General features: G+C 38.1%; 5 protein-coding genes across 12 annotated transcripts; 3 read left to right on the top strand and 2 right to left on the bottom strand.

The window, feature by feature from the left end:
• Positions 1-175: 175 nt before the first annotated feature.
• LOC116013504 lies at positions 176-1,068 on the top strand. Its single transcript, XM_031253302.1, has 2 exons — positions 176-352; positions 509-1,068. Exons 1-2 carry the CDS (start codon positions 200-202, stop codon positions 746-748), a joined length of 393 nt encoding a protein of 130 aa, XP_031109162.1. The 5' UTR covers positions 176-199; the 3' UTR covers positions 749-1,068.
• Positions 451-5,872, bottom strand: LOC116013500 (O-fucosyltransferase 27-like). Of its 3 annotated transcripts, none has more exons than XM_031253292.1 (12): positions 5,245-5,872; positions 4,558-4,642; positions 4,157-4,227; positions 3,990-4,078; positions 3,615-3,858; positions 3,376-3,488; positions 3,134-3,224; positions 2,921-3,049; positions 2,196-2,743; positions 1,408-1,938; positions 1,064-1,180; positions 451-643 (listed from the first exon to the last, which is right to left on the bottom strand). In XM_031253292.1, the coding sequence occupies exons 1-10, from the start codon at positions 5,428-5,430 to the stop codon at positions 1,485-1,487; spliced, it is 2,010 nt and encodes a 669-aa protein (XP_031109152.1). In that variant the 5' UTR covers positions 5,431-5,872; the 3' UTR covers positions 451-643; positions 1,064-1,180; positions 1,408-1,484. The 3 variants fall into 3 exon arrangements, with proteins under 3 accessions (XP_031109152.1, XP_031109153.1, XP_031109151.1); XM_031253293.1 differs by lacking the exon at positions 451-643 and adding an exon at positions 5,052-5,158 and having other exon boundaries at positions 926-1,180; positions 5,245-5,360; XM_031253291.1 differs by lacking the exon at positions 451-643 and having other exon boundaries at positions 926-1,180.
• Positions 5,873-7,813: 1,941 nt separating this feature from the next.
• Positions 7,814-12,352, top strand: LOC116013501 (calcium/calmodulin-regulated receptor-like kinase 2). Of its 3 annotated transcripts, XM_031253296.1 has the most exons (9): positions 7,814-8,222; positions 8,441-8,563; positions 8,954-9,319; positions 9,531-9,684; positions 10,267-10,393; positions 10,561-10,643; positions 10,740-10,811; positions 11,000-11,203; positions 11,527-12,352. In XM_031253296.1, exons 3-9 carry the CDS (start codon positions 9,006-9,008, stop codon positions 11,782-11,784), a joined length of 1,212 nt encoding a protein of 403 aa, XP_031109156.1. In that variant the 5' UTR covers positions 7,814-8,222; positions 8,441-8,563; positions 8,954-9,005; the 3' UTR covers positions 11,785-12,352. The 3 variants fall into 3 exon arrangements, with proteins under 3 accessions (XP_031109156.1, XP_031109154.1, XP_031109155.1); XM_031253294.1 differs by lacking the exon at positions 8,441-8,563 and having other exon boundaries at positions 7,815-8,222; XM_031253295.1 differs by lacking the exon at positions 7,814-8,222 and having other exon boundaries at positions 8,248-8,563.
• A 703-nt stretch (positions 12,353-13,055) lies between these two features.
• LOC116013503 (transcription factor BIM3-like) lies at positions 13,056-16,054 on the top strand. Of its 4 annotated transcripts, none has more exons than XM_031253301.1 (7): positions 13,056-13,476; positions 13,595-13,672; positions 13,769-13,865; positions 14,490-14,559; positions 14,666-14,761; positions 15,095-15,516; positions 15,651-16,054. In XM_031253301.1, exons 2-7 carry the CDS (start codon positions 13,597-13,599, stop codon positions 15,826-15,828), a joined length of 939 nt encoding a protein of 312 aa, XP_031109161.1. In that variant the 5' UTR covers positions 13,056-13,476; positions 13,595-13,596; the 3' UTR covers positions 15,829-16,054. The 4 variants fall into 4 exon arrangements, with proteins under 4 accessions (XP_031109161.1, XP_031109158.1, XP_031109157.1 ...); XM_031253298.1 differs by having other exon boundaries at positions 13,595-13,678; XM_031253297.1 differs by having other exon boundaries at positions 13,059-13,476; positions 13,589-13,678.
• A 152-nt stretch (positions 16,055-16,206) lies between these two features.
• On the bottom strand, positions 16,207-18,300 carry LOC116012072 (rhamnogalacturonan I rhamnosyltransferase 1-like). The gene is made up of 8 exons (XM_031251539.1): positions 18,030-18,300; positions 17,818-17,909; positions 17,674-17,762; positions 17,408-17,558; positions 17,046-17,335; positions 16,765-16,969; positions 16,524-16,681; positions 16,207-16,438 (listed from the first exon to the last, which is right to left on the bottom strand). Exons 1-8 carry the CDS (start codon positions 18,298-18,300, stop codon positions 16,207-16,209), a joined length of 1,488 nt encoding a protein of 495 aa, XP_031107399.1.
• Between the last annotated feature and the right edge of the window lie 3,104 nt (positions 18,301-21,404).

Here is a 21,404-nt window from a genome sequence, read left to right as displayed (position 1 = left end):
GATTTAGTTTTCCGAGCTCTGCATGCAGTTGGGAGCAACATTAGAATAAGCCAGATGTCTGAGCACAGGCATTGACCCTGCCTGCAGGCTCTATAAACCCCCCACAGTTTACTTGCTTCACTTGTGCTTTAATGAGAAGAATCATTGTTCACTGAATCACTGTGTTTGAATTGTAAGCAAGAAAATCTTCACTCGAAAAATGGCGTCCACGAGGTTCAGGGTAGCGGGGCTGACACTATTGTTCATCGTTAGCTTGCTAGCTCTCGAGCGCCTATGCTCTGCTAACGCTCACGCCCATCAGGCGAGCGGGGGGAAGGTCAATGGTGGAGAACAGGAATTGGCTAACTGTGAAGTATGTTTTCTCTTCTCCCAAATACTGCTTACTGAACCATTAAGCTAAGCCTACTGAACCAGTTCAGTAGGCTAAGCCCGTGCAGGCTGTGATGTATGTTTTCTCAAATGTTTTTTATGTTGGACTTAATGAAATGTTGATGGGGATTTGTTTCAGGGATTTGGCTATGGGAGAAAAGGGCTAGGAGGGAGAAATGGCTACAATAGTTTCCAGCAGAAACCGGAGACCAAAATGCCAACCAAACTCGGGCCAGGCAAAGCGGTTTCCAGTAGAGCTGAATCGCGAGCATTTCTGCAGGCAACATACGAGGTTTATCAGCTCATGCGCAGGGACTATGGTGGCCATGGCAGGCCTCGTCGCAAACCACCAATCAACAACCACGAGCCGACAGATTGATCAGGTTCCTAAACAGTACTACTAATGGCTTAGTTTAGTTTAGGCCTGGACCTCACAATTTTCCCCTGGAAGTGAAGTCCCCAACCCGTACAAACCAGCTTGTAAGTGTTGTATGTTAGTATTATACATTACTATACTAGATATTGGTTATTGCCTATATGCATTCAGACTAGCTAGTTCAAGAACAAATTTGTCCTTCATGGTGTTATGTTTAGAGTCAAGACTAAAACAAGCATTATCTAATAGTGATGCATATAAAGATCTCACTTGTTCCGTGAAACTCCTAGATGTGAAATGAAAAATGAAGAATTATACCCGGCTGTCTGTGTTCCTTTTGGTTGGATCTTCAAGTTTTTTGAATGGTCCAAACCATTGAAACCGATTTGGATCAGCTAGAGCCTAGAGGCATCTCCTCGTTAACGAGATTCTCATCTGCATTGAGAAAGTACATAGAGGAAGCTAGTTAGCACATCAACTCCATCAAGCAGTCACTTAAAATCATAAATTTTAGTTATAATATACTCCCTCCGTCCCATTTTATGTGTCTGGTTCGGTTAACAAAGCTTGACTGAAGTGATTTTTAATTCAATTTTTCATAATATTAAATTGAATAGTAAGTAGGACAGATCAAATGGGACAGATGGAGTATTAATATGTACCTCTGTCCTGCTCGATAGTATTTAGCGCAGTTGAGATAGCATGCTATCTCCAGCCTCGACAAGTATGTTTCCTATGTTCATTTTTCTCCCCCCTCGGTTTCGTCTTCATCCTCCATTAGAGCTTCTTCTTTGTTGCTTATGATATCTCCACTATCACCTTCGTGATCATCGTTGCTGTGCTGAAACAACAATCCAGAAGAAATGGAGTCATCTTCACGAGGGTCGTCTTCACTTTCATCCTTCGACTGAGATATGGCGTTGGCATCCATCCATCCAGGACAGCGCTGCAGAACTCCGAGAGAAGCATAAATCTGAGAATGGAATGACCTCTCAGTACTGGATTCATGCCCGACACAAGAACACTCTTGAATGGGAAAGGCGAGAAGAGATTTGTGTTTGGTTCTGTTGGATTCTTTCACCAATCCATCTACCAAACTTTTTCTCAAGCTCTTTCTTATGGATGATATCCAAGTATGGTTGGCCTGATATAAATGATCCTTAATCGCATCAAAATGCTCCACAATTGCTTTTCTGCATCAACATGTAGAACAAGAAATTGGCACTCACGGGCACAAAGAATAATGGCATTTCAGTCTATCACGCTGTGAAAATCAAGAATGGATGACACAAAAATGTGTTTTCCATGATCTATATACAACAATGCAATGCAAAGACAACAGGTGAAAGTGTGAAACCATTCCATAGAGTCTAATTCTCTAAAAGCCTAAAACAAATTCCAATGTAAGAGCTTGCAAACATCGAGTATAAAAAGAGAACCGAAAATTTACCTGTCTGGCCTGTATGTTCTAGACGCAGGAAACTGATAAAGCCTATGCCCCATTACCAAGCTAGCAAGATTCGGGTGTCCTTTACCATCACGATCAAATCCAGCAATGAATGCATCTGCTTCGAGGCAGATTACGTAGTCGATTGCTTCCCACAGTAACCTATGAGCATTAGTCCTCAATTCTTCAACACTACTCTCTGGCTCTTTATCACTCTCAGCTACCCAACCCCACCAACCCTCAATGTTATACAATTTAGGTTGCCTGGGGGGAGGTGGAAGAGGTCGAGGACGCGGGCCAGAATTTTCCCAAGCTTCGAACTTTGCATATTTATCAACCGAAGGTGGAGGCGAATATTTGTCAATAAGGCTGGTCTCACGGCCATATATTTCACTCCATTCCCATGGAGTGCTTAAGGATGTCCTGTCAACAACATTCTCGAACATAGCATGAAGAGGAATCAACTTTTTCTGTCCACCAAAGATCTCTCCACCCGATATATAAATCGTTGTGTCTGATGTGTAACCATATGCCCGAAGAAGAATTCCCACCTGCTCAAAAGATGCATTTGATATTTGGTAGCCATTCTGAATAGTTAATTAATACTTAGTATCTGTACAAGATTTCAATACATTGCTCTGTGCAACTCGGTTAGACTAAGACTAAGAATTTGCGGGGCAACTCTACTGCTTTAAACAAGGAAAGATAACGGGAAGAAGTTTTTCTACCTCTTCGGGCATAAGCGGGCACGAGCCTTTGAGACGTTGTTTAAAAGAATTTACTGAAAGGTTTCCCCTCACAAGGCTTCGTTTCATCATCCACAATCGCTTGTGCCGGATGAGCTCTGTATGTACATCCTGGTACATGCTCTAGCCACATTAGATTCTTTACCTTAGCAATTTAATAAGCAAACGGGGGTAGGCTGCCATTTGCAAGAATACCTGAAAAAGTTCTGCACAGCTATAATACGCCAAAGCCTCTCTGGTCATACTGGGATCATACGCTATATAGGGTTGTCCCAAAGCTCTTAACCTGCAAGTATACCAAAGTATGTAGAGTTAATATAATGCTTATCTAAGAGCAACCTCAACAGTTGTGGTCTTTTCACCGATTTTTTGTGGGCCCCAGCATCTACTACTATCTCACTCAATTTCAAAAAACAAATAGTTGGAAATAATATTACCTTTTCATAATTTTATTTGCAAGTTCTTGGACCTCTTCTCGGAACTTTAGTGCGTGAAAAGCAACCCTACATCTCAGTTTTTGATACTCGAGCAGATCGGGAGGCAGTTGGGTCTAAGTTATATCCAGTAACATCAAAGTCAATATGAGGAAGTTTATGCTATTTTTTAAACCACACTTAGGCAGCATTTGGTAACTGCTGGTTATGCAATAAGATGGAAATTTCGGTTTCCAGTTTACCTGCAAGCATCCACCATCATAAACAACAAGCTCGACTACTGAACGTTGAGTCAACACTGGGAGAACATGGTGCAGGTAATAGTAAGGAGATGCCGAGAAGGGCACTCTGAATGAAGGAATCTTTTTCTTTATCCTTGCATCTCTGAGGTTCGGTGGAAGGGCTTTCACAATGGTGATATCTTTTGCCAAAGCCTCCATGAAATGATCCTCGTTGTATAGGTAGGCAAAACTCTTGAACTGTGAGCTGCAAAATACAGTTAATGAGTTACAATACTGAATAAGTATGGTAGCTTACAAAATGATCTAAATTATACATTCACTAAAATATTATAATCATGTTATCACTGCCCTTAACAGGTGCAGTCTTAGACATACCTGATTCCTTTACTGCTTGTGGTAGATAGGATCTCGGGAATGACAAGTGTAGCATTGAGAAGCCGCGAGACTGCAACAACATCAGAAATCTGCACAAATGGAACTCTTTAGCAAGAAAATATATATATAATTGAGAGAAGAGCGTAATCCACACACAATATTCTCACCGAGTTCCTTATCTCATGGAAACCCCCTCTTATCCTTACAAAGATGAACCCAGTTGATTGTGGTTCAGGAGCTGTTACAGAGATCAACATTGAAACATAATAAGAAGAGTAATAAAAAACATAAGAGAAGTCCACAAGAGTCTAAGATAGGTTCAGAAGGCCTTGATTCTTTACGTGCATTGGGTAAACCTTGCCTTCTGAACCTAGCCGACAAAGAGCTTATGGCTGCCCATAGTTGACCGGCTCAAACCAAGAATGCACCACTTATGGAGTATAAATGAAACACAATAAGATTTCACTTGAAAACATTGCAAAGCCCATTTGTCAGATAGGATAGAAACCTTAATGTTCAGATTCAATCTAATTCTCTTTGGAACATTACAAAATGGTATAGGCATGACCTGCATAATTCTGTCCTGGATTGGCATCAGGGTATAATGATTCAAGAGGCCTTACTGCACCCCACAGTCTTCTATAAGTAGGATTCTACACCAGAAAAATCAAGAAATCAAACAACAGACAATAGAAACAGTAGACTTAATCTAATCTAATCTATAATAGTACAATGCAGCAAATGATAATGTGAAGAGAATGTTCCCAAGCCCACACAAGTAGCTCAGTTGGTTTCTAAGTGACAGATTATGAGTAAAAATGTAGGATCTAGTCTTGGCAGCTACAATGTGTTAGTTTCACCCTCTCTTTGTGGGCACTAGCATCGATCCTCCCGACTAATAGATCGCTCAGTTACCATAATTTATCACTCTACAATTTCTTTCAAAAAGGTTGAATCCCCAACCCCAAAGGCCCATTCCCCGGCTCGACAGTGCATCTGGGAATGGAAGGATGTATGTACAAAAGCTAAACATTTGCTTATTGTGCACAAGGAGTCCCTCACTTTGAGAGGTTGGTCCATACTGCCGCGTTGGTGAGACTCGATACTGGTCTTTCCTCCTAAACTTTACTTTGTTAGGTCGAATGTGGGAGTTGTGCAAGGGATTTTGCCTGGGCAAAGCAAATGTTCCCAGGATTCAAGATTTCGCACTACAAAGACTAAAGAAAAGATCTTTATGGGGTTGGAAGAAAACTACCGCCTTGAGAAGGTCTGCATTGTCAAAAATTCGCCGCCCGGAAGAGAAGACGGCGACGAAAGACTGCCGGTAGTCTGAAATGGCATCCATATAAGTACGTCTAGCTAGACGAATATGTGTGACCAGAGAGAAAGCAGAGACAAGCAGCCCTACTAAAGCAACCATCTTCATCTTCTTCGACGCCATTTTGCTCCCTAGCTTTCATAGTAAAGCTCGCCGTGAAAGAAAGAAACTAATAAGGATTCTTTTCTGGAAAGAAAACAAATCTCATTGAATGAGTGCACGCAGAGAATGTAGTGAAACGGCCAAAGAAAGGAAGAAGACGAAGCAGAATATTGGACCAATGGCCTAGTGGGCTGTGTCCGATCCGCTTCTAGCGATTTTGTTTTTGTGGCTACACTTTGCGCCATGTGACTGTATTTTCAGTGGGCCGGTGCGCCACCGCTCGCCGCTTTTACTGTTCCGGTTTACCAACGACATTCACCGCCGCTGACGGCGGTTGAATTTGGATTTTTCTTGTTGCATTTTGATTTGATTTTGTGTAACAGAATAACGACACAATCTAGTTGGCAACTGTTTCGCCTTAGTCTATCCGAAATCAAACAATGGATCGAGTCAAGTCAATGATGCCATTCTTTTTCTTTTTTCTTTTTTTTTGAAGAAGAAGAATGATGCCATTCTTCTTTCTTCTTCTTCTTTCCCTCAATTGTCTAAATTAGAAATTACAACACATATTTCTTTCCCTCAATTGTCTAAATTAGAAATTACAACACATATTGTATTCCCTCAATTGTCTAAATTAGAAATTACAACACATATTGTAATTTGTATACTATTCTTTAAGACAAACAAATTTGTCGTCTTTGATTTGTTACATTCTTTCCCTCAATTGTCTAAATTAGAAATTACAACACATATTTCTTTCCCTCAATTGTCTAAATTAGAAATTACAACACATATTGTATTCCCTCAATTGTCTAAATTAGAAATTACAACACATATTGTAATTTGTATACTATTCTTTAAGACAAACAAATTTGTCGTCTTTGATTTGTTACATTTTTGACAATTTTGGACTACTATTTATATTCTCTTTTAATGGATTAGAATAATTATAATTATTAAAATGTTTCATCTTTTTTTTTTATTCGTGAAAAAATACATGATGAATTTTGTTAATCTAAGGTATAACAAAAATAGTCGTTATATACTGGAAGGGGTCCATCTTGAAACATATACCTATTATGTACATTTTTAGTATACCATATTACACGTTCATATAGTACACCTAGTGTGAAACATATTACATGTTCATTTGTAGTAAATTCATTGTTTTTTTAATATATTACACATTTATTTTTAGTGTGTGAGTTCAATATAAACTCATAGTATACTCAAAATGAATCAGCATCAATGTCCAATTACAAAATAAACCCTTAAATGCACATTACAAATTACCTAAAAGAAGTACCAATGAATTACAAAATTAGGACCACAAAGAGTAATGCCTATGAAAAGAAAATAACAAGAAGTTGTTATATAATATGACTTGGGAGTACTATTTATATCCTCAATATGTCTTACTAAGGCATGCCCTATTGTGTCATTTGTGTGGTCCTATCTCTAGTTTGAGATTTTTTTTTAAATATCAATATTTATATTGCATTTAGCTCAAATTGTAAAGAATTGGCCCTAAATGCTTAGAGTTTAAATATAATTTATCGATTATAGATATTTTTCAATTCGGGTTAATAGTACAGTAGAAGAAATTGAAGAACATATCTATTTATGCCAGACATGTACTTCATTGACGGTTGATCGAGTATATATCATATGTTACTAATAGTCAATTGGATCTAATTGAACCATTATATTTCATTACCACCAAAATCAAATACATTATTAAATGTTAAAGAATTCATAAATATATCGAACTAGTAGTTGGCCCGTGCGATGCACGGTATGAAAATATATCAAGTGATAATGAAATACTGCCGAAAACGAAAAGAAGATAAAATAATATTAATAATGAAAGAATTTATAAATTATTAAAGACCTCTTTGTAAACTACATTAGTAGTAGAATTACAATTTTGTTTTGAATCATCACATACTAAAATCTTCAGTCCGTCTGGTTGACTAACTCTTGATGCGGCAACATATAATTGCCCATGCACAAAAACTGGTTTCTTTCAGTATCAAGCCAACATTGGAAAGCGTCTGCCCTTGACTCTTGTTAATAGTCATTGCATATGACAACATAAGTGGAAATTGTCTTATGTTGAACTTGAAAGGTAATCTCGGGTTCGATGGGGTGATAGTCATTCTAGCAATTAATACCTTAGTCCATGCATTACTAATAGTCATTCTAGCAATTAAACTTGAAAGATATATATCACACGTTACTAATAGTCAATTGAGTCTAATTGGACACGCCCATGCATTATATTCCATCACCACCAAAGTCAAATACATTATTAAAGGTTAAAGAATTCATAAATCATATCCAACTTGCATTAATGTAAACGGAAAGTTTCATATTTATAATACACGACTCCTGTTATGATTAGTTTGGGCATAAACTATCAACTGCTACATTAGAAATGTCAAAACAGACCATATGCAGAAGAGGCAGGCGGAGTGGCTTATGTATCCAAACCGGCTAGTAATTATCGCCGCTGTGTCCCTGTCCAATGCCCAACCCCAGTCCTTCACCGAACACCATTTGTCATCACCAAAGCAGAAGCCAGAAAAAGAGGGATAATGTTCTTCATCATTTGCCAGACTTAGTAAGAGTAGTTCGAGAGTTTCTGGTTCTGAATTCTGATCATCATTTAAGGAAACCCGCGTGCCTTATTTAACGTTTCTGCTACGTACATCACACCCAAGCCACTTTGACAGCTGTTTTTATCTGTCTGCTCAAGAAAAATGAGTTCTTGCTCAGTGATCTGATGATTCTCTGCTCTGTTAGCTGATTTGGTATGTTAGTATGTTGCGTTTATCTCGATTCTTGATATCTTTTGTGATTATGTTCAAACTTTATCTATTGTTTTGTTTCTCTGGATTTTCTTTGTTTCTGTTTGCTCTATGGTGGGTGATATCTGTTCTTTTCTGCTCAGCTGTTTTTGTTTGCTTTTCTGGGTTGATGGGTGTTGGAAAAAATAGTTCTTGTTTGAATAAGTTTGGCGATTTACTAGATTTGTGAGGTAACTGGGAATTGAGCTTGTGACGATGACCAGGAGGAGAATAAAAGAGTGGGAATTTCTGATCCAACTGGTGCCAGCCAGACTGCCAGTTATAATTTGACCTAACAATTCTTGGTAAATTGCTTTTATATATTGTGCAGCTCATAAGGCAATCCTCGTCAAATTGGTCAGATTGTTGGCTTGGTAATCTCAAAGTTCCAAGTTTGACTCTCAGGCGGAGTGGCTTATTGGCCTTCTTGGGTATGGTTTACCCAATCCACACCTTTGGATAGTGGAGTTAACATTTTGGAGCATCATTTGTGGAGAATAATTTATTTAGCTCCATAAATGTTTGGAGTAATTGGTTTTCATTGTTTTGGTTGCTGCCATTGTTGTTATTTATAAATATGAGAAGTTCACTAAAGATTACATAGAGGGTTCATATTAAACAATTTTTTAGTTCAATGTTTCGCTTATTTATTTTTTACTTTTAATGAATAATGACAAACTACCACTATCTTCCAGCGAAGCCCTGCAAGATGAGCTCATTGCCTGCTTGTGGGAAAAAAGCATCAGAATGGTCCATAAAGCGGATTTAGTTATTATTGGTGTCTCAGTTGGTGTGGCTGTTGGAATTCTTCTAGCATCACTTGCGTTCTTTTGTGTCTGTTGGTATAAAAAACGAGCTCATCTTCGTCGTTGCGCAAATGAGCGATCTCTAGCAACTCTTCCAATTCGTACAAATGGCTTAGGTGCGAGCATTGACTTAAGTGCGTCTATAAGTGCTAAGGGACCAGAAAATGTTGCCAAAAGTTCTCAGCAAAGCTGGTGGAGTCACCCTAGCAAAGATCGCTTTGCTTCAGCATCTGGCATACTTAGATATGCTTACAAGTATGTCTCCTTAGGTCTTTCTAATAGGCCAATAGGGTATGGCTGTATGGGAACCACTAGAAATATCCAAAACTTAACTTGGAGTATATATGCAGTTTTGAAAATTAAACTAACGTGAAGGTTTTAACAAGTTGCTTTGAGTTCTACTCTACTTTCATTAATTTAGTGTAAGTACTCTGATTGCTTTATCTAATCCTAAGTGAATCTCCAGGGACATTCAGAAAGCCACACAGAACTTTACAACCGTTCTAGGGAAGGGATCTTTTGGTCCAGTGTACAAAGCCGCAATGCCTGCTGGTGGAGTGGTAGCTGTGAAGGTTCTTGCTACCGACTCAAAACAAGGGGAAAGAGAGTTCCAGACAGAGGTATTATCTAATGTGTACCTAGGAAAAACACATTTGTGTGTCCATCACTTTTGGTTGGAACCATTTTCTTGCCTCAACATGCTCATTTGCTTGCAAGAATTAGGTTTAGGTGGAGATAATGTTATCAAACTATTAAAATTTTATGCTACTGCGATAATTTAGTGCTTTTGTAGGTGGACTTTGCTCTAAGGAGATGTAATGGTATGCACTAAGAGCAATTGAACTGGATATCAATGGGATATTCTTTAGGAGAATCGCTTTCAATTATGCAACTTATGAAAAGCATAGTCACTGAGTCAAACCCTATTGGGGTGATCATTATATCAAACCTTAAAAAGTGTTTCTGCAACATTTGGTTAAGTGGAAAAAATGTGGTTTGAACTCTTAATAACAAAAGGAAAAAACATTACCTTTCTGTTAAAGCCTGGTTTTCTTGCATTGTACTGTGAATTAATCTAGCTTGCACTCTTCAGAATCAAAGAGCATTACTTGTTTTTTTTTTTTTTTTTTTTTTTCTGTTAAAGTCTGGTTTTCTGCATGCATTTTTCCAAAGTAAATGTAATGCTTACTAGAGTGTTGCAGGTTACGCTACTGGGAAGGCTCCATCACCGTAATTTGGTGAATTTAGTTGGCTATTGTGTGGATAAAGGTCAACGGATGTTGATCTATGAATTCATGAGCAATGGAAGTTTAGCGAACCTTTTATACAGTAAGTAGAATGATGGTCTTTTTTATGACAATTGTGTTCGGAATTTACAATTTTTAGTTGTTACTCATTGACCCTTTTTCAAATACAGAAATTGACTTCCTGGATGCTATTCTATTCAACAAAACGTGCATTCATTAACAATGCTTTCCTTTTGTGCTTTCACTCAGGCACAGAACGAACTTTGAGTTGGGAAGGAAGACTGCAAATTGCACTTGATATTTCACATGGCATCGAATATCTTCATGATGGGGTAGGCTGACATTGCGTTGTCTTTAAGTCTTTAACCTCACTGTACCATGCTGAAGACGATAGATAGTCTCGTTAATGCTATTTCTTTGAAGAACAGGCAGTGCCACCAGTGATACATCGAGATTTGAAGTCTGCTAATGTATTGCTCGATCATGCTATGAGAGCTAAGGTCAGTCACTAGAAAACCTTAATGCAAATGTCAGTCAGTAGACAACCTTTGTTTGTGTCTTACAAATTCAAAAACCGGGGACCAAGAGAACTAGAGAAGTACTATTTCGCTATGATGTTGGTTTCATGTTACTGCAAAACCTCATTTTTGCTTCTGTTTTCACTTTTGCCTGTTTCCTGCGTAACCAGGTTGCTGATTTTGGGCTTTCAAGGGAAGAAGTTAAGGATGGCAGCAATTCAGGTCTTAAAGGCACATTTGGCTACATAGATCCTGCATATATATCCACAAACAAATTTACCACGAAGAGCGACATTTATAGCTTCGGTGTTATCCTCTTTGAGCTCATCACAGCTATCCATCCACACCAGAACTTGATGGAATACGTGAATCTCGTAAGTTCTTCACTCTTCAGCCCAACCATTGCTTTACTTTGGTCATGTTTGGTAAAATAGTTAGCCTATCAGTCAATTTTGGCTTATTTGACCAGTATTAGCTGTTTGACTTGGTTAAAAGATCAAAACAACTTTTTCAATTAGCTTTTTGAGAAAATAAATTATACCAAACCGATATCAACTAACAGCTAATTTACCAAACACCTTTCTACAATCAGCTAATGTTATCAACTAATTATACCCTCTAACCCAATCAGCTAACAACCATTTACTAAACAAGGCCTTTTCTGTTCATTCACCTGATTCTCATCACCCTCTGACAGGCTGCTATGAGTCCAGACGGCGTTGATGAGATTCTTGACAAGAAACTCGTCGGGACATGCAATGTCGAAGAAGTAAGGAACCTGGCTGCAATTGCTCACAAGTGCTTGCACAAAACTCCAAGAAAACGACCCCCCATAGGAGACGTTTCCCACGCTATACTAAAGATAAAACAGAGACACACCGTGAAGAAAGATACCTCGTCTTTTGCCCAAGATGATTTTTCAAGAATGTCAAGTATTATAGAGATTCAGGAATGAGGAAGCTGAACTATGAAAACATGGCCAGCATAAATATTAGTCCACACTGATGACTGTTAGCATTTAGCTATATCCTTCCCTTTTGCAAGCTTGAGTGCAGAGATATGGTTGTGTTCATCTTCTTCAGGCTCATTGGAGTCTGCATTTCTTAAGAGGTTTACACAATAGATCGAGTATTGAGTTTTCAGCTGAAGTAGTAACTTCAGTGTCATAAAGCAGTATGAAATCCAAGAAATAGAGAAATATAATTTAAAGCTGAGAATGTCAATTACCTTATTTTTGACCGTTATATTAACTGACTAATTGTATTATTCTTCCCAAAAGGTTGAATCCCCAACTCGACTTTCCACGTCCCGGTCCGACAAAGCATTTGAGACTCTGGGAGGATATCAAGTATGATATGATAGTTGTGTTGCACATTTATATTTTATAACAAAATGCTATGGTGTTGATTGGTACCATACTTCCTAGTCAAAAAATGTAGAGATAGTTCATAAAGAGTGATTGAGTGGGTGAAATATTATTCTTGTAATAGAAAATTAGAAGTTCAATTTTTAGTACTCTGTAATATTCATGTCGCACTTAGGGCGATTTACCTTTGTGTGTGGTTTGCAGGTTATTGCACATGAGTAAACCTTCACTATTTACTTTGGTATGGTATCAAGTATAAGAGTAATAGGTGCCGATTAACATTTTAGAATTACTAACTTACAAACCAATATCGACTCCGTACATACATATTGATGTTACAAATAGTATGGTGGATGTTCCTAACACAGTGAATATTAGTGAAGTGTTCGAGAGGGTATGAATAGAGAGAAAGTCCAAAAGTCCCCCCTCATGGCAATTAATGTGCATTTTATAGGCGGGACGGAACGAGCATGCCTTACACGTGTTGGATGTTTGTTGGGTGGTCTAATGAAGGTTACAAAGGTGATGGAAAATGACAGGACGTGGTATGACATATTTGTTTTACTCGAGGGTGCCCTTGGGATAATATGGTAAGAGACGTGCCGATCAATCAGCCTAATAAGCCTCCTCGTTCATGTATGATCGGGAGCATTCAGAGCTGTGTACCAAGGGGTAGCTCAATTTCAGTTGGGTTGGAAAACTGGGCTGGGAGGTAAGGTACTAGTGGTCGGTAATGGTTGGATTTCACCAACACTATAGGGATATGCCTGGTTGTACCAATATAATCACCTCGTGTGGAGGTGCCTCGTTGTGGACAACAGACACGGATCCTCTCGCAATCTCACATAATGGACTGTCAAGTTATTGTGATTTATCCATTCACGATTTTATCGGGTCGAAATGTAGACACCCTTAAGGAAGAATTTTACCTTTGGCAAAAATGGAAAATGGACAAGTGGCAAAATGATTTAGGCGGCGGTGGGGCCAACAAAGGGGTGCACTTTATGGATGGGCATAACACAGGCGCACGTTAGCACATAGCAACAGCGGAGTAGATTTGTCGAAGAGAGATCCTCGCCTAGGGCTCCAAATAATCATCTGCAGAAAACAATTCTTTACAATATATACATACAGACATGAGCCACGCACACCGTTATGTACGCATATATTAAGTATTTCTACAGAATCCACAGCACTCTCAGTCGCCGGACTTTGCCTTTCGCCGGAGCCTCTTTTTGACCGCCGCTAGCTCATATCGACCGTCATTGTGTCCAAACTCAGGTTTCTCTCACCTCACCATTATGTACATAAACTGATATACATGTATCTATGTACAGCGGCTGTATGTTTCCTATACTGAATTCTAATTCCGGTTTCCGAAATTTGGCTGAAGGACTAGAAATGGTGAGAACTGTGAAGAGTCACCATGAAGGGGATGAAGATGACGACATGGAATTTTCTTCCAGAGCTCTTGATGGTTCCCGTACATAATATATATATATACGTCTAGTCTATGCTCTATACTGCTACGAGTGTTTTCCTATTGAAGTTGTTGCAATTCTGATGTTTGCAGTTAAAGTGGAAGGGAGGCACAGTGATCAGAAGGCAAACACACTTCGGTCCAAGCATTCCGAGACAGAGCAGCGCCGGAGGAGCAAAATCAACGAGAGGCAAGCTTATTTTTTGGTTGTTTTTAACTGGAAATTGTTTGATTCTTGTTAGGTTAACGAGTTTGCCAGTCTATCAAATGAGCTCTTTCTGCCACCAAGTAGTGTTTCTTCATGTTTAGGAATATTTTGTTGCAATGGTGTTAGATGGAATCATTGTATGACTTTGAGGTGCTCTTGGTTGCATGGTGTAATGATTTTCATCTATATTTCATGTTGAGGAAACTGTTGCATAATCAGTTCAATTTTTGTAGTATCCACATGGAACTTGGATTAAAGATGTTTTCTAAGATGTATTGCCATTCACTTGCAATTAATAAAAAATGGTATGGACAGAAAGTAACATATGTTTTCATCTAGTTCCTTTTTTCCCACTTTCTTGTCCTTTTGAATAGCCATTTAACTACATAAAATAATTTAAAGTACTAATTTTTCCAAAGTGAACATCATGATATGTGAATCAGTACTACTCAAACCAAACATTATTTTCTGAAAAAAAAATACTATTATGCTGTTACTCTTAATTCTTACATGTTTGTCATGGATTAATTTGTTGAATTGACTTTTTTTGGGTGCATGTCATACTCATGATTGCATTAGAGCTCACTTGTAGTAAATTTTTTGCAGATTTCAAACTTTGAGGGATATCATACCTGAGAATGATCAGAAGAGAGACAAAGCTTCATTCTTGTTGGAGGTGCACTTTTACACTTTGCTTGTTTACATTTCAGCATTCAGCTAATAGTCTTTAGTCTATCTGATAACTGTAGGACAAGGCACTTTGATACTTTTGGTATTTGCAGGTTATAGAGTACATCCAGTTTTTAAAGGATAAGATACAGATTTATGAAGGACCATACCAAGGTTGGAGTCCAGAGCCCTCAAAGTTGATGCCATGGGTAAAATATCTGTTATACATCATAGTCAATTCACATTAATTGTTGATTCAGCTATCATGATTTTTTCTTGACAATTTAAATTCAGCTCCCATGAATAAGTGCGCTCCACACTTCAAGGATACAAATTGAGTATAAGTCTTCTATAGTTTTTAATGAACTTGGAACTTTAGAGACTGCTGGCTTAATTCCTTTCTCCCTTTTTATTTTTAATTTTTAAGGCAGATTTGAATTGAGTACTGTATTTAGAAGTAAATTATGCATTCTACTTGGTAGTTGAAGCTTTACTTTCTCTGAATCAAATATGATATCAACCTCTCATCTTATTGCCAACAGAGAAGAGCTTCTGGGCCTGTTGAAATCTTCACTGAACAGTCTCAGCTGATCAGGAATGGCTCTGCTCATGAGGACAATATTGTTGTGAACTCAATGTTACTTGCTAATGCACATGACTCCGTAGAATCTGATTTGAATGGTGCTGCCGTTTATAAAACAATGGATGAATCCCATACCGTAATTAATGAAGCAATCCCCTTCAACATGCCACTGCAGCCAAGTTTATTTGATGGTGTATCTGTCCAACCTTCTCATGGATCTTCTTCCTACACCGATCAGTTGGCTTCTCAGGCACAGTTATTTGATTGGGCTGATAAACAAGAAGAAACTCAGTCTGATGTGCCAATCTTTGATCAGAATGACCAGGAAGAGCTAAAAACTGAATGTGGGGAAGATAGCCTCTCAATTGAGTACTCTCAGAGGTGAAAAATATGTTTTGTCTACAATGACTTCTTGTCCATGTAGTATATTATTTTAGAGTTTTAATTCGTAGTTTTCAATAGTTTATTTGTATGACATTGTTTCCTTTTTTTTTTTTTTTTAATAAAAAAAACAGGGTGTTGAATACCTTAAACCAGACATTGGTATCCATGGGAGTGGATATGTCACAGGCCAGTGTTTCAGTAGAACTTGATGTTGGTAAACGCACGAGTAGTGAAACATCCATTTCTGCATTAGGTGGTTGCGAGACTTATGATCATGCTCATAAAAAGCTTAGAAGAGAACAGAGATAATCTGGAGTTTTATCCCCTCCCTGCACACATCCTTAATCTCCCGTGTCTCACAATTTTCCAGGTAGACTATAGAGTTAGTCAGCATCGCTCTGAATGTACATGCTATTTCCCTTTCTTCTCCTGGGCTGCCAATGTTTTCTCAAAATAGGTTAGACTTATTTTTATAAATATTCTCTGTACAAAAGGATGGATTCCCTTTAAATACAAGATGCCGTGTTTCTCTTTATTGAGGTTGATTATTCACCATCTTATGATTCCAGAGAATTGCTCATCTTATTAAATGTGTGAATGACCATCAGTTGCAGCTACAAGCAACTGTGTATCACACACTACAATCCCAACACTACACACATGAAAGATTTGTACAATGGGGAACATTTAGCTAAGAATATGTGAATAGCACTCTTGTGGATTGGCATAAAAGTTGTCCTCTTCCTTTGGTTTCTCAGTAATCACGAGTCGAGTTTTTGGTTTCCCCATCCTGTTTCTGTGAGTTTCCTTCATGCTATTTGAAAACTTATCCCAGGTTATATTGCCAGCGTTATATTGGTCTGTCAAATGAACTATAACTTTTCTGTCCAGTACAATAGTCTTCCTGAAACCCAAGTATCTGTAAGGCAGAAAAAGGTTTGAACAGGTCAAGAAAAACACACCATTCTAACAGCAGAATGAGGAAACTGGAAAGCAGTAGCTACCTGCGGTGGCCTTCAACAACTCTAGCCATGTTTCCAGCATACGTTGGAACGAAGATATCACTCTCTAAAGAGACAAGGTAATCTAATGCTGCCATCTGTGATAAATGGCCCTGGAAAAACTTCAGTGCCGAAGGTCCCAGCAGGCTCTCTTTCTTCACCTGTATACAGTTTGAACTCAGAATACATAATTCGTGATTAGGATGAAAGATTGCAAGCAAAGTGATGTTTCACTGTTTCTTACCATATTTGGAAATGCTGCTGACAGATTCCTCATTCTTCTTTCTCCACCATATATTTCTCCAGCAGCTATGTATATCTGAAAATTGCGATCGATTCCCAAGGCTTTCAGCGCCAGAGCAGTTTCTTCAGGTGTCAATGGGCACAACCCTTTCTTCCTTTTCGGTACAGAATTGATCACTTTCTCCTTCCACCAGCGATTGGCATATCTACACAGGCAGGCGGTTTCTGGTCACTAACAGGAGAAATTTTCTGCAGGTAGATTAATATGCACAACTTAGTTACCTCATTCTTCTCAGTTCTTCTGCCTCTTCCTCACTGCAGCCATGTGTGCACCCTGAAAAGGCTAACATATCCATTTCGTATCTAAGATGGAGGGCGAGATAAGGACCGTTTTGCCTCAGGCTCTTGATAACTTTGTGAGCTAGTTCTTCTATATGGGAAGTGAACCTCAAGGCACTGAAATTCACTTTGCAGCGCAGCTTCTGAATCCCCAGAAGTAACCCATTGTTGGCCAGGCGCGCATCAGTTCTATTGAACCGTACAACTTCATACTTCCGGATCAGAGGAAGAATCTGCAGGACACAACATTTCAGTCATTAGTTGTAAGTATAGAAACCACAACAAAGTTGTCAGTGAGTTCTTACCTGATCATGGTAGTAGGAAAGGTTAGACCAACTCAGAGGCTGCAGCTCGTATACTCTCTGCTTGAGTCTCGTGGGGAGCTCTCTCAACACCCGAACCTCATCCCTCAAGGACTCGATGAAATGATCAACGTCAAAGATGTCCTGAAAATCACTGCCAAATGGAACTATGAAAAGGTGACTCAATACTATGGGGGGGATTCCACACTCTACAGAAAAGTTTCTGCTGACACTGAACTGAAGCATGAGAATAAAGATATCTCTTACACCTTGGATCAGCCCAGAACGAAGTCTTGTCCAATTCGGGGATGATAAGAGTCACATTCAAGTACCGCGCAACAGCAACCATGTCACATATCTGCACAGAATATGGGAATTGCAGTAAGACACCATTCAATTCATTAACACTTTACACAGTCTGCAGGAACTGAACTCACCGCTGCCCGCATTTGATTGAGCCCACCATTACAAGAAACCATAAGGTAGCCATTGTTCTTGTAGACTCCTGCAGGTATAATAACAAGAACACGAGAATACGAGATAAAAATGGCCTGACAGAAGGGTTTTACTGTATCTACTATCAACATTACTGAAATTCAAATAGGAAATGCAGAGAGAGGCTCACTATTTGCAGGAAGAAATGGTTTTTGGTGGACATGAAGATCAGATATGTTAACTTGAGAAGGCCAACTGTTGAGCAGCTTAGAACCCCAAACTTCTCCAATTGCTGTCAGCTGTGCAGTGCATGTCCACAACAACAATAGTGTGATTGCCCTCATGATCCACATCTTCATCCTAACATTACATACCATTACCTTATTCTTTCCCATTTTGCCCTCCCACATAGACTTCATCCCCTTACCCCCTTTCATCCTCTCATCACTACCACCTTTCATTGTAAACAGTACTGCACTTCACAGCTCACAAACAGGGTAAAGAAAGAGAACCCAGACTGCAATTTGCTGAGATAATAAAGAATGCTACTGAAAAATGAAATCTTTATCTTTTGGATGAACTCAATATCTAAATCCTATATCTTTACACATCAAGAATGTTAGAGCTACTAGCACTACCAAAAAAAAAAGAACTTAATGTCACTATTGTAATATGACGTGGAAGCAATGATTATTATATATATTAATAAGAAACACAACACTACTAACTTGATAGAGATACCCCGAGACGTACCTAACCAAAACTTATTTGGATTAGTCTTAAAACACCGAGTATCATCTTGATTAGTCTTATTGTACCTAACCAAGACTCATTTGGATTAGTCTTAGAACACTGAGACTCACCTCGATTAGTCTTACTCTATGAAACATTGATCTGATCGAATGGTGCCCGACCAAGACTCATCTGGATTAGTCTTAGGACATCAAGACTCAACTGGATTAGTCTTACTCTACAAAATACGAATATGAATTCGTGTTACTCTATGAAAAAAAAAAACTCTACTACTTACCACTAAAGGAAATACTTACAGTCCCTGCTTAATGAACGTGGAAAATCTTGATCATACTTAAGTGCAAATGAAGCAAATTTAAAACTTGAAGGTTGACAAATGGCCGCAGCGAAAATAGCCAAGAAAGAAATTATGGAAAACTTTGGGAAAAGCCTTATACGTATTTGACATTTTCCCTCTCAACAATGAAAGTTGGCAGGGAAACAGGAAAGAAGCCGTGCATGAAGTGAGAGGTAAGTGAATGAGGACGAATTGAAGGTTGAGTTCAGCGTTATAACCAGCGTCGGTGTTGTTTATTTCACATCCACTTAAACAAGTAAATTAAATATATGGCAACTAAATTTCATATTAATAAGCTTTATAATCTGCAGTGGGATGATTCTTTTACAGCAGATGAGAAGAGAACACAGACAGTACGTACGTACATATACATATATAGTTCAAATGGGGCGCCTTGTTCTCATGCGGATTGCACTATTAGGTATGCATAAATGTACCGCAACGTGTACAGAAATATACCAGAGTGAAATGGACAAATGCACCACAATCCTGGGACGTGCGGTCATTCACCATTAGGTATGGTTAAATGCACCACAACGTATTCAGAAACGCATCAGGTGAAATGGACAAATGCACCACACCTTGGTGCACTTCTAAACAAGTTGTGGTGCATTCTTGCATACTTAATAGTGTGGTGCACCATGAAAAACAACTCTTATGATATGTAAGAGTGTATTCAAGAACTATGCACTTTATGACATGTAAAATTACAACTCAAGAATAGGTGCGCTTTGTAGTTTTGAGTAGCACATAATAATTTTGCATGCATGGTGCAATTTTACATTTGCACTTAGGCACATGAGCATCCGCTCTCACCTGATGTTGCACCTATATATATATGATCGGACATATTAGGCATAACTGCATAACCTAGTGAGTAAAGCCCAAGTGGGAAGAGTATCGGAAGAAATGGAGGCCAATTCCCCGACCTCATGCTTGGCATGGGGTCTTTCGGAAGCACCCTATCTGGGTGGCAGTTGTTAAAATAGCTAGTATAAATAGCCGATCATTAAGAAATGGAGGCCAATTCCCTGACATTATGCTTGGCACGGCGTGCGATCGGTCTCTATCGGTCGGCATGTCGATTGGGTGAAGACCGAGTCTTTCGGATGCACCATATCCGCATAAAGATTGTTAGAAGAGCTAGTATAAATAATTGATTCCTTGTCTAATTTAGGACGTATACATTTTATCCTATTATAACATTTCTCTTGTAATAATAGAACAATATTGTATAAATTGTTCTATCAATATATGTACCCAGTGAAGATTAATGGAGACTATAATAATACATATTTATCATATAATAATTAATATAAAAAGATTGATCACGAAGTATATATGTAGATATTACTATAACGGAGTAGTTGATTTTCTTCAAAGCACTAAGCATTGGGACGTTTGTCAATGCCATTTATATTCCTTCTAAACATTTATTTGCTCGAATAGATGCTTATGTCATCCTCTGTCGGTCGCAAGTCCTTGTCATTTTCTATTTTCGTTTAAATGGAAATTTATTGAGTAATTCATCATACCAACTGGTATATTGCCACCCTTCTCTCATACAGATATTACCCATTTCATAAAGCTTAGATTACATGTGATATATATAATATTTAAATGCAATGCTAGTAATCTAGTATGATATGATGGTGACATTTAGATTGAAAAATATTTAATGTTAATTAAATTTGTCTTGTTAAGTAATACGTACTATATATATTTCTACAAAAAAATGAGATTTTTTTTTTCATTTTGTTATTTAATAAAATTTTTCTTCTTGTAAATATTACACTTATGAATTTCTTATCGTACGTGTAAAGCGCAATGCTCTATCATTCATATGGTACATTAATATAGGCAACCCTTATGTGCACGGTAGATTTTTTTTTTTAATATTGTAATATAATTGGTGAAGTGGTTAAGTTATATCATGTTTAGATCATTTTCTATATTAGACTTGTAACTAAGTCAGTTTGAAACAATATGAATTTTTAAGGAGTTGATAATAAAAGAGGTACAAGACAAAAAAGTGTATTAGAAAACTTTGACCTTTCATGATTTTTGTGTCTTTATTTACAATGTTCTACAATCATATTACACATGAACATTAAGCAACGAATAAGAAAAACCGTAATCCAAACCCTCAAATAATTGTGTACCGATAATGGTGCTTACCTCGCGTTTTATATTTGATGAACATTCAGTTCAAATATAATGAGTAATTACAAGGAATTTATATTAGTGAGATTGAGGGCCGTAGAGGGCAAGTACGCAAAAGTGGAATGCAGGCTCTATAGGGATGAAAGGATGTCATAGAGGAGTAGGGGAAGTAGAAATGAAATTTGCATGATATGGGAATCAAGGAATCAATTTCGTATAAGATAATTAAGTTAAAATATGTTCATAATCTTTGTTAACCGTTGCAAGGTGCATGGTTCAAATTCAGATAGAAAAAGGGAGGTACGAATTTCA

This window comes from Ipomoea triloba, chromosome 3 (genome assembly GCF_003576645.1).
Source record: "Ipomoea triloba cultivar NCNSP0323 chromosome 3, ASM357664v1".
Taxonomy (NCBI): domain Eukaryota; kingdom Viridiplantae; phylum Streptophyta; class Magnoliopsida; order Solanales; family Convolvulaceae; genus Ipomoea; species Ipomoea triloba.
This window is presented reverse-complemented; position numbering and strand designations above follow the sequence as displayed.

Excerpts from the sequence above, each read along its gene's own strand:
- LOC116013504 (XM_031253302.1), top strand. The coding sequence starts at position 200 with ATGGCGTCCACGAGGTTCAGGGTAGCGGGGCTGACACTATTGTTCATC. Across the intron at positions 353-508 it reads AGGAATTGGCTAACTGTGAA|GGATTTGGCTATGGGAGAAA; the intron begins GTATGTTTTCTC and ends GATTTGTTTCAG.
- LOC116013500 (XM_031253292.1), bottom strand. The coding sequence starts at position 5,430 with ATGGCGTCGAAGAAGATGAAGATGGTTGCTTTAGTAGGGCTGCTTGTC. Across the intron at positions 4,079-4,156 it reads TCCATGAGATAAGGAACTCG|ATTTCTGATGTTGTTGCAGT; the intron begins GTGAGAATATTG and ends CCATTTGTGCAG. Across the intron at positions 3,050-3,133 it reads GCTGTGCAGAACTTTTTCAG|GATGTACATACAGAGCTCAT; the intron begins GTATTCTTGCAA and ends AGCATGTACCAG.
- LOC116013501 (XM_031253296.1), top strand. The coding sequence starts at position 9,006 with ATGGTCCATAAAGCGGATTTAGTTATTATTGGTGTCTCAGTTGGTGTG. Across the intron at positions 10,394-10,560 it reads TTTAGCGAACCTTTTATACA|GCACAGAACGAACTTTGAGT; the intron begins GTAAGTAGAATG and ends GCTTTCACTCAG. Across the intron at positions 11,204-11,526 it reads TGATGGAATACGTGAATCTC|GCTGCTATGAGTCCAGACGG; the intron begins GTAAGTTCTTCA and ends ACCCTCTGACAG.
- LOC116013503 (XM_031253298.1), top strand. The coding sequence starts at position 13,597 with ATGGTGAGAACTGTGAAGAGTCACCATGAAGGGGATGAAGATGACGAC. Across the intron at positions 13,866-14,489 it reads AGGAGCAAAATCAACGAGAG|ATTTCAAACTTTGAGGGATA; the intron begins GCAAGCTTATTT and ends AATTTTTTGCAG. Across the intron at positions 14,762-15,094 it reads CCTCAAAGTTGATGCCATGG|AGAAGAGCTTCTGGGCCTGT; the intron begins GTAAAATATCTG and ends TATTGCCAACAG.
- LOC116012072 (XM_031251539.1), bottom strand. The coding sequence starts at position 18,300 with ATGAAAGGTGGTAGTGATGAGAGGATGAAAGGGGGTAAGGGGATGAAG. Across the intron at positions 17,763-17,817 it reads GTTCAGTTCCTGCAGACTGT|ATATGTGACATGGTTGCTGT; the intron begins GTAAAGTGTTAA and ends TATTCTGTGCAG. Across the intron at positions 17,336-17,407 it reads TTTCCTACTACCATGATCAG|ATTCTTCCTCTGATCCGGAA; the intron begins GTAAGAACTCAC and ends TGTGTCCTGCAG.